Genomic DNA, 12042 nt, shown 5'->3' with positions numbered 1-12042 from the left:
CATGCTCGAACTCATATCCTGGATGTTATCAGCAATTGTTGATACAGGCCTTTAGGATATCAAATTGTATGATAAACAGAGACAAATCTTCAGAAAAAATTACTTGTGTCATTTCAATATTCTTCCATCAACCACTAAAATTTGGTGATGATTTTATAGAATGTAACGAAACAAGATTTCTACCTTTTTATTGAAATATAGTTGCCATATTTAAGTCGTATTCAAAACATTGGAAAAAACTATCCAGATTTATTACAGTTTACGTTTCAGGAAATAGTTATTTTCCTAACAAGTGTGGAAACTTGAAAGTGATACTTTTCCGCAAAAAACTGCATTTTGGTCAAGTTGTCGAGTGCGGAAAAGGCACTTTCCACATAAGTTAGGAACAATATTTTTCCTACTAGCGTAAATTAATCACTTTCACGGAGAGTTTTCGTTTTGATATTGACTGACGTTATAAGAAATTATATTTTTAGGCGCTCAGCCGCATAGAGAAACATTTGAATTTTATGATAGAGACATGCCAAAATTTTATGATTGATGCGACTCTTTAATATTTTCCTGCGGAAAAAACCTTTGCTATTCACTTTCTGCATGCATATGCGTGCGGAAAGTCAATAGCAGGGCTCTATTCCACACGAATTTGGAAAAGTACTACTTTCCAAACATCAATGCGTGTGGAAAAGAAATTCTTTGGAAACGCTAGTAGGAAAAATATTTTCAACTTCTTTGTTTTTACTCGAAAGTTTGTCATCGAAAAAATTCTCAAAATTCTATAACTTAAAAATTATTAATTAATGTTATTGCCGATGATAAACCTTCAGTATAGAAATTCAAGCTATTCTGATTTTTTAACAGCTCAAAATGTCAAAATTTACAGAGAGAGTAACTTCCTTGGAAAAACGTTAAAATATAATTTATAAATAAATTAAAAAATTGCGAGCTTTCTGTTAGATAAATTTTATTTGATGGACCCTTATTATCGTGCAGTATATCTCTTTATGCCCGCCACTCACGAAGCGTTTCTTCCAGCGTTTGGTAGCTAGCGTCGAAGAGATTCCAGTCAGACAGCTCGGGACACGGCCGTACGAATGTAAATCAGAGTATGAACTTGACTGCCCGACTGGAATCTCTTCGACGCTAGCTACCGAACGCTGGAAGAAACGCTTCGTGAGTGGCGGGCATTAAACGAGAGATCAATTTTTTTAATTGTAAAGATTTAAACACTAGGAAACAACGATTTGTTTTGAATATATCCTCTGTTATTGAAATAAGTAATATCTGTTTTATGAAAATGTTATAATAAAAATAAAAATCAATACACTTATAATAATTAAAGATATGTAAAGACTAATTATTCCGTAACCGTCAATGCTATGATTCATTTATTTCAGAAACTTTCGAAGGAAAATGTCAAAATAATCATTTTACTGCTTACAAAATAATTTTTGAGATTCTATTCCTAACGTTTCATTGTATACTGGAAGTTGAATTATGATTCATTCAAGCAATTCGGGAGATGTAAATGAGTACCAAAGTACTATATGTCCTCCCTTAAAATTTATGCAAACAAAAATGAACCCAATATAAATTTTATAAAATCATAGGTTGCCCCAGGTTTAGTTTTCAAAGTGGATATAGTTATCGGATTCATCATCGCAGTTAAATAAATATACTATGGGGCCTTATAATTATATTTTGAATTGAATTTCATCATTGCAATTTCATAAACCTCCCCTTTAAGTTTCTGAAAATTTTTAAATCTCTGATTTTTGGCCGTTTCAATTAATAGACTAATTTTTCGAGGAATCAATGCGTTATACCAAACATTTTTCAATTTTTTGTTGTTGTTAGTTTCAATATTTTGAAATTTCATCCATCCTGAACATTTGTAGGTATACTTATCATTTCAAAATGTGTAGGATTCGATAAAAAGTTATATAACACTTATATAATATGTATAAAATTATATATGACACATGGTACAATGTTCTAATTCTCTGTGTATTAAAATTATAATATAATAATAATATTTCTTTATTTAGTATATAGGTTTTTTTTTATAATTTATATAATATAATAATAATCGAGAATTATTATTATTATATTATATAAATCATAAAAAACTTATATACTAAATAAAGAAATATAATTATTATATTATAATATTAATACACAGAGAATTAGAACACTGTAACATGCGTCAATGGCTCAGTTGTCAAGACACGTTAATTTAAATAAACAAAAAAAATTGAAAAGAATTATATTTTATATCTCATTAAAATTCACCAACTCTATAAATGATCTTCTAATAAATATTATCAATTCGGAATCGTTTTTAGAAATCATAAAAAATGAACCACAGTTCAAAGCTCGCGGTGTTATAAGATTCAAATTATTTCGAGATAGGAGGAAATGATAAACAATCGTATAAATTCGCAATGTTTTTCTTTCCGTTCGTCTCTCCTAATGTGCATATTTCCATTCCGAAAGTGATACACTTCCGATAGGTACCTAATCAAAAGTTTCGGGTCATTATTGAGATGAGAGATAATTACTAGCGACCGATTTAATCAAATCATTAAAAACAGGGTCCCACAGATAATTGTTAACATTGTGAAGCGAACATTTCAACTGCAAACCTGCAATTTCTATTTGAAAGCAAAACAAGAAAGAATAGAGAAAGGGAGGTGGTTTTCCTAACCGAAATGATCGGATTCTTTGATTACCACCAAAGATCTGAACGGTAGTCTTGATTTTCACTTTTCGATCGAGTACCTCCAGTGTTCGTGTGGTAGATGATAGCTTTAAAGTTAGTTCGTGTTGTATACATTTGAATTTTATTTTGCGATGTGGTTGTTTTTAGTGCTAATTACTAGTGGAAAATGAGGAAAAATATGTTCTTAGTTTGAATACTTCATAATTATCTGATGTTTTGTGTTCCTTCTTCTTTTTTGGACTGTTCGCGAAATCATTCACTTCATATTCTTTCGATTTGAAAACTTTTTTTTATGTTTTATTTTAGTTTTTTATTTTATTTTTTTCCTTTCAGTCTTTCTAACTCTGGTGCATGTTGAAAGAAAACTTTGTGTTTGTGATTTTATTGCTGATTATTCTATCGGAGAATGACCAATTCACAGGTGAGTTTTATTTTTTTGCATGGCTTTTTTGATTTGTTCAAGAAATAGAAATAAGATTTATTGATTTAGTTTAGTGAAAATAACACCGCATGAAAAGTTATGTTTTAGTCTTAGGTATTAACATTTATTTATTGAAATGTGTAATCAATTCTAGATATTTTAAACAGGGTCGGTCTTTGTCTAGTACATATATTTCAACAGTAGATTTTTGAGGTCAAAAGGAACACTCCTTTACCTTTTTTCCAATTCAGCTTAGATGAAAAGATTTAGCTATTTCAAATTTTCTTGATGAGCTATGCCAAACCTGGAAACCTGCACACTAAAGTTTTCCCAAGCATAACACATATATACCATTTTAACATTGGAAATGAGCTATTTTATTAGAAAAACCAGCATAAACTTACTTTTTTCATTCCATTTGGCGAAAGAAGTAGTATGTAGGTATTTATAAAATACAATTTCGTTGGTAATGAATATTGAGTATTCTTTTATTGATTTCCTTTTCGATGATAAAATGGAATTCAACTGTCAACCACCTATATCAACTCTGGTCTCTGATATTAATCTCCGCTCATTTATTATCGTTGTTTATTTCATTTCGTACATGAATACATCTAATTCTTCATTTCTATTTAAAAAAATTAATTATATTGATCTATGGACTTCCAAACTTCAAACATTGTTGACAAACAGAACACCATTACCTATCGTTCGAAATGAAAAATCTTGTGCCTCATTATTTAAGAATATTCCTCGGAATATTCATTTCTCTGAGTATTTTCAACATAGTTGCTTTCAACCAAACTTTTTTTTAGAAGCAATTACTCGAAAACCACGCATTATACGAGAAAATAGAATGAATACTTCTTTGTTTCAAAATGGTCGAATATTTATTAATTAGCGTTCAACTTATTTTCACAAATTGGGTTTTTCGAATTTCTGGTATTTTTATGGAATCAAATATTCATAATGAAGATATGGAAGGATGTACCTAGATGGAATTTTTTGTTCGGACAAGATTTCACATCAATGAAAAACTTCATACCGAAAGTCAGTTCCTTCGATGAAACCATTTGCGATATATAACTGAAAATTACATTTTTTTATGGATTTTCAACAGCCTGTATCTCTTCAAAGGGGCAAAACGGAAAAATGGTTTTTTTCACCTCAGGGAATCTTCGTTGAAATATATATACAATGTACTAGTCCAAGACTCGCGTGTGTTCTTTGTTTGATGTTTCGATCCAAAACAGCGAAATGGTGGAATTAAAAACCACCACAATAATATTGTGAATAATCTATAATAATCCGGTGTTTTTTGGGATTTTCACATCACAGAAAATCATTTTGCGAATTTTGCATTGGACATGAAATCTCGTGAACCAAAGCTATGAAAAAGTTAATATAGTGAATAGATTTTTGGAAAAACATGTCCGTATGAGTGAGGGTTTCAACTAACCACGAAAAAAAAAGCACTTCAAAACGATCAAAAATGAAGTTGATCTTATATTTTTTTTCGATTACTGCCTTTTTGTTCCTGTTATGGGATGTTAAATCTAAGCACATACTTTCAAAAACATAGATAAGAAAACATCAACATTTTTCAGTTATTGCAAAATTGTTTTTCGGTCTGCTACTCTTAATGAGGTGATTCACATTTCCATTTGAAACTACTGAATGTTGCATCGATCAGATATGAATTTATTCAATTCAGCATCTATAATAATAAGCCACAAAGAATGACTATGATATAATAGTTTTAATTATAATTATATTTCACAAGATGATAGTATAACTTATAAAACGTATCCTTTTCTGCAATGGGAATTGCAAGGCGCAAACAATAGCTTACGTTTATTGAATGACTAACTAGGATTCGATAATCAAATTGATTTCTAACCATAAAATTTTGATCATACTCAAAATTAAATCTTACCATTATTTACTCTTTCAGAAAACTCTCATTCCAACCTTATTTCATGAATCTCACAATTTTTCGAGAGAATGAAACTGACATTAAATTTTTATTCAAAAAAACATACCAAAAGCAGAAAAACTTGTACAAAATTCAAGAAATCATGGACAACATCCAATTCGTGAAAGTACTAAACTTTGTTTTCTTAGGGGCAGAAGTTAAAAAAATATATAATTCCAATGGTGTGAATACCGAATAATCAAGTTGAAATTCAAAAAAACAATAATTCAAAATTTCTTAGATTTCCAACCAATATTTTATTGAAAATAATTTGTTCAATCAAATTTTCAGCTTTTGAATCGATTTATACAGGGTGTTTGCTGTCGTTTGAGCCATATTTAGTGATAACTCAAAATCAACAGTTCACGAGACATTCGAGTTCTTGTGATTTTTCACTAGATTTCTCACCTTAGGTACTTCATTGTTTGCCAATTTTTTCTACGTTGACCAAATATTATTTAATTTTGGATAATTTTCGTGGTCAGCGAAAAGTCCGGATCTAACACCGTTAAAATAAACGAAACAGCGAGAAGATTGAGACTAAATTTCAGGTTATAAGAAATAACTGAAGAAATAAGAAAGAGGACACGTCCTTGTATAAGGAATGGTGAAGGTCATTTCAAACATAATTTATTAATACATTTTCTACTCAAATTTTGAGTGCTATTGCAATAAAAAATATTCAATTAATTTCTTTCCTTTCTTTGCTTCTTTCCCTTTTCAAAACTATACTAATACCTGTATTCTAACGAAAATTTCTTTAGGAAATAAAGAAGAAATTTGACGAGTTTTCAAAATAATTTTATCATACATAAATTGTGGAATTTTATAATAGAAATTAATTACAAATCATTCTTTTTTCATGCAAACCATATCCTTTTCTGGCGAAAATAAAAAATTTGAATAAAACTTGGTTAACGTAAAAAAAATTGACGAAAAATGAAGTGAGGTGAGATATTTTTTGAAAAACACAAAAACTCAAACATCTCGGAAACTGTTGATTTTCGGTTATCAATAAATATGGCTCAATGGACAGCAAATGTGTGATCTTTCAAGATTCACGTCTATTTGGAAACACCCTATACATTTATATTCCATTCATACTTCATAGGGCAAATCATTCTATGTATTTAGTAGTTATTCTGAATCGATAACACAACACAAGTTTTACATTCAGTTTGCAAGTATGTATGTATCGACAATAGGATAGGCTCTTGTGCATATTCAGTTCAAACAACAATAAATCCTGAATTATCTCTTGAAGCTTATCAGGGAGAGTAAAACAAATACCTACATATCCGATAATACTCTAGGTTTCTGTGAAGCAATAAAACTTCCTGAATTTCAAACAGACAAGTGTTTCTTTATCCATTTCCCACTTATCGGTTATTCAGATATTATCTCCGATTCGAAATCATTACTGGTTTAGCCTTGCTAATTCATTATTGCATTGGTATGTTGGTTAACATTTACTTTGATTTTGAAATATTTTGAATATATTGGAAATATTATTTTTCACTCCAAGATCACGAGATCGGTAAAGATATTACATTAAAAGATTCTAATACAACGTTGTTTCTATTTCAGAACGCTCGTTCCCCGAACTAATATTTTTCGAATTTTCAGCGGAAATTGCTCGCAAACGATGAAGTTTGACTCACTGATGATGAATCGAATTAAATTTTGTCCGGACGGCCGTAAAAACGATAACTCTTGAATAGGGAAATGTAGTTACATGAATTCAGGTTATATTCGGTTCTCGATTAAGTAAATATTACTGTTCGAAATTTTGTTTGCCTGATAATTTCAAAATGACATATTTGATAGAGACGAAATTTCACATTTCAATGTATAATGACAATTCAAGCTTCATGCACAATTTCATGTTAAGGGCGTCACCAGTACCAGATGAAATTCAAGAAAAGTGTGTGAAAAACTAGATGAGATTTCATACTACAAAAACTATTGTGACAGTTTCGTGATTAATTGACTTTAGTTAGAGCGCCCTTCAAAGATGAACACTACAAATGAGAAAATACGCTATATGTTACAGATTTTCTTCGTTGAAAGCGAAAATGCAAGCTGAAATGTAAACAGTGAATAGTGTTTATGATCCTGATACTGTAAAAGTCAATCATTTGCAATTTTGATTTCCTCGATTGCGTTTCTGTAATTTCGATGTCAATACGCACTGGAAGGTGAATTGTTGAAAATGTCGATAAAACCGAGGACATTGTCGAGTCCAACTGTAATGTTTACACTATTTCGATAGCCCAAGAGCTGAAGATCCTAAAAACAATTTGGAACCATTTGCATGAGACTGGTCTCAAGATAAAGCTCGATGTATAGGTACCACACGTGTTTTTGGTCCTGATACGGCAACTGTCAATCACGCATAATTTTGGTTTCGTCGATTCCGGTAATTCGATCCGGTAATTTCATCTTCAGAAATGTACCACGCACTGGAAGGTCAATTGTCAAAAATGTGGATAAAAACATGGACATTGTCGAGTCCGACCGTCATGTAAGCACTGTTTCGATTGCCCAAGAGCTGAAGATTGCACAAAAAATCGTTTTGAACCATTTGCATAAGGCTTGTCTCAAGAAGAAGCTCGAAACCTATGGACCGAATTTCCATCTGCGAATCGCTGCTGAATCACAACAAATTCGATCTATTTTTGAAGCGGTTGGTGACTGGCAATGAGAAGTGGATCACCTACGACAACGTCAAGCGAAAACGGTAGTGGTCGAAACGCAGTAAGTCAGCGGAAATGTCCATGCTAGGATTGACGACCAGGAAGGTTTTCATGTGTGTTTGGTGGGATTGGCATGGAATTATCTACTATGAGTTTCTCTCCGACAGAAGCTCCGGGAGCTTGGTTGGAAGGTTCTTATGTATCCACCTTATAGTCTGGACCTGGAACCAAGTGATTACCATCTGTTCCTATCCATGGCGAACAATTTTGCTGGTGAAAAATTCACTTCAACAGAGGCTTGTGAAAATCTCTCTGTCTCAATTTTTTGACAATAGGGACGATGGCTTCTATGAGAGAGGAATAATGATATCATTTCCAAAATGGTAACAAGTTATCGAACAAAACGGCGCATATTTGACCTAAATCGCCCTATTCTAACTATTGTAATTAAAGCATTGTTTTCCAAGCAAGAATAATGGATTATTTTTCACTATACCTCATATTATTAATCACAAAAAGGGTGTTGAATACTACTTTTCCTATCGTAATTTAATATTCAATGAAAGTCTTATTCGTAGGTTTAATCAGTTTTCTCAATAAAACGTGTTTTTATGGGGAAACGGATATTTTAGTTGTAAAAAAAATTACAGTGAAAATCTATTTTGAAAAACTCTTTGAACACTTGCTCGTATGTAAGAATTCGTTTTCAATAACTCGTACAAGCTATAAGCTCCTAATAGGCTCCACAGAGGAATAGATCAGATAGAAAACATTTATATTGAAAGCAAACCATTCCAAGAGTGTTGTACCTACTTCTCATGTTCTTGCTGTCAGTTTTCTGTTCAGAGTTACGTTTATGTAAAGCTCTTATTTTTTTATCTATGATTAGAAATTAAAATAATGTCGCTAAGCAAATGTTGATACTCTATTCTTTTCAGCCCAAGAAAGACTATAAATTAACAACCCTTTTGAAATAATGAAGTATTTCATTGTTCGATATCAATTTCAATCATTTAAGAATCTAATGACATTCTTAGACATTGTACTCTGACATTTCGTGGTAAACTTATAGGTACCTATTTCACACTATTGTCTCATAAAACTTTGATCTACCCATCACAGAAATTGAAGTCAGATATTATGAAATTGTGACATTTGCCACAATAAACAATAAAAGTTTTGATAAGCCCGCCGTTACTGTTTTTTAACATATGTTACATAATCAACGAATGGACTAATAGGGACACTCATTTGAAGATTGAAAATCTTGATAACAATCATAGCGGACCCCACTTTGGCCTCAACATGATCGTCATTGTGATGTTAATGAGTCTCGTAAATGAATTGGATAAAACAATGGAAGTATAGACCGAAGAATTGAGCGAATTAACTAGTTTCAGCAGTGGTAGCTTTAGGAGAATTATTATATGTGTAGGGCTCATTTAAACGTTCCAGTAAAGGTTGTCGACCTGATTTGGATGAAATCCAGAATATTCCGTGATACATGGAATTTTTCTTTGATTGTCATAGGCCTTGATCTATCTCTTTGAATAAATTGGCGATGATAGTTAGTTCACTCTGGTTTATTTCTGTATGAAATCTTGGAACGGTTCTAATTCATGATGAATTGATGAATGTTTAATCATACATACCTGTTTTTTTTTTAACATTCTCATTCTCCGAAGCGTACGCTACAATTTCAAAGGGTACAAAATCTATACTCAGTGTTTTGAATAATAATGTGTAAACAAATTTAAGATAACTACTAACTTGCTATGAGGTGCTTTTGAGCGCCTTCATATATGCGATATACCTACATAAAATTATCAAATAGTGCGTAAGTTTTTAGGCAGTTAACCTTTATCGAAAATTACAGTGGATCGTTCATGAACCCAAAATCTCTCAGGCCTTTCCTTGAAAAAGTATACGCTTCTAAAATTGACACTATAAATAATTCATATTTGTTGTTATTGCTGAAGAAATAGTATTTTGCGGCAATATTTTAACAATGAGAAGGCTTCCGATATTAATGTACTTTGAATTTGGTTGTGATTGTATTGCATTTCTTACCAGAACTTTTTAACGAAACAAGAGTTTCCAATCTACAATTTTTAATTCTGGTGTCTGCATGTAAAAGTAATAGTTTCCCCATAAAAAAATAAAATACATTATTGTGCATGGACAGATCTTCTGTAGAAAAAGCATCAATAACAACATGACCTCCCTCCTCAAAAAACAGCACCTGCTATGATGATAATACAGAACTTTATTCTTCCAATAAATAATCTTGGAATCGTGCTTAAAAAAAATTAAATTCTTGTGATAGAAGAATATTAAACACCGATGAATAATACGCAAGTACTACATCTGATTTTCACATCCACACATGTCACTGCGTACGATCGACGATTGATTACCTATCACACCACAAGGTACAAAGGGCGGTAGGGCATGCAAAATTTCAGTATTGCTTCGAAAACGTTTTGGGATTACAAGCAAGTATTCCGCTGAAAACAATTGGCATTTAACAGAAACTAATTTCGAATCCAAAACGAATTTTCGATATGATAAATGTGTAAACATCGGTTTCAAAGTAATTCGAAAGCGAGGGTAGTATTCTTTTTCGTCTTTGTGAAAAATATTATGATTTAATCCCTCTTTCAATAATAGGAAATTCTGTTTATATTGATTGGGCTTCCATGTGTGTACAGGTGGCTTATTGAAGGTGGTTTAGAGATTTTTATTCCAAAGAATGTTGACAAACGCAACAGAGCTGTTTTCAAGAATCCTTATGCTGTGTTTAAGAATCAAGGATGAAATATGAAAAGAGAAGGTGGCCAGCAAACTGGGTCGAATTGCCGCCCTTCAAATAGAGGAGCCTGAAACGGTCGCTCCACTGTTTCACCCCTACCGCCGGCATGCATCTATACTGCTTAATTTTATCCTAGTCCGATCTTTTGTTACGAAAATATTGGGCAAAAATAAGTTGATCGCGATAATAATAAACATTCATTCAAAATTTTCATAATATTTTATTTCCTGAATACTCCACGTTATGATCCGCCACTGCCTTAAAAGGTCAGATTCACCTCTGATCGCATAATTAAATACGTAAAATTGGACTCTTCATTAGCACCTCTACGAAAATGCGATTTTCCACACCTCTGTCTGGATGAAAATGGATTTTTCCACATTGAAACTCATTCGTACACGTTTTACTGTCGCAGTCGCGTTTCGATATAGTTTTTCCCTACGTTTTTCTGATGTCTAATAAGGTACGTCTAGAAAGTCCAAGTAAAAGTGATCGATAATATTATTTATATTGATGCTGAAGATCGGTTTATTTCGATTAATTGATTATTTTCTCTGAAGATCGCTTTCAGGTCCTATTAAAAACAAGATCAGACAGTTGGCTCTGGTTTAATTGGTGCGGCATTCATCTATTCCACTAAAATCGAAAGTTATCACCAATTGAGCCAGCTTTCGGTATATTTCTTGCGATAATGAAGTTTCCTAAAGTATAGTCCAGTCGATAAGTGTTTTTCACAGGAAAATTTTGAGCTAGTTTTGATTTCTTCTTTCGTGTTTTGTTGTGCTGAAACCGATTCTGAGGACTGCCACCAAAATTTCGTGGCAGAACTACTTTCAAAAAAAGGTAAATACTGTGACAATTTTCATTTTTTGGCGGTTTTTGAATATAACTCGGATAATATTAATTTTTCGTGAATGACCTTTTTGAACAAAAATTTGGTTTGAGTACTCTATTGTATAAAGGCTACGATGATATTATTTCCTCAATATAATATAGATAGAAGGAACGGAAAGTAAACATTTGTGCTCGATCCCGAATACAAGAGAGATGGAAGTTTAGTGTCACCAATCACAATCGAGCTAGCGATTGTTTGTGCGAGCCATAGGCGTGGAGAATCCTGATTTGATTGTTGAATGCTTTATCAGGAATCCTTTTTTCATAACTTTACTCTAGCTAAATCATTAAACTGAGAAAAACATTGACCCCTTTGAAACACGAAATAATGTTAATGATTGAATCACATTGTAAACTATTTTAGAGCATGAATTGATAATTTCGAAATTAATCAAATTATGTTATGCTTTAGTGTCCCCTCCGACAAGAAGTGACGAATGTTGGCATCAAAACAAATGCATCAGTTACAAGGCGATAAATGTTCTAAGATTGAAATCAATATGAAGAAATAAACTAATATTCAAA

General features: G+C 32.0%; 1 protein-coding gene across 4 annotated transcripts in view; it reads left to right on the top strand.

Annotated features, from left to right (window-relative positions):
- The window catches only part of LOC123684734 (coronin-2B-like), a 28697-nt gene that overhangs the window by 4047 nt on the left and 12608 nt on the right, over positions 1-12042 (top strand). For 2 of the 4 annotated variants that reach the window (XM_045624145.1, XM_045624164.1), the window contains exon 2: positions 3053-3140. The exons of 1 other annotated variant lie outside the window; for it this stretch is intronic. In XM_045624145.1, coding sequence (XP_045480101.1) covers positions 3126-3140 — 15 coding nt within the window. In that variant the 5' untranslated portion in view covers positions 3053-3125. Of the gene's footprint in view, positions 1-2658; positions 2813-3052; positions 3141-12042 lie in introns of those variants that run through there. One more of the 4 variants, XM_045624153.1, reaches the window with a different exon arrangement.

Source organism: Harmonia axyridis, chromosome 1 (assembly GCF_914767665.1).
Source record: "Harmonia axyridis chromosome 1, icHarAxyr1.1, whole genome shotgun sequence".
In the NCBI taxonomy this organism is placed as follows: domain Eukaryota; kingdom Metazoa; phylum Arthropoda; class Insecta; order Coleoptera; family Coccinellidae; genus Harmonia; species Harmonia axyridis.
Note: the sequence above shows the minus strand (reverse complement) of the source record. Positions and strands in the feature narration are given on the sequence as shown.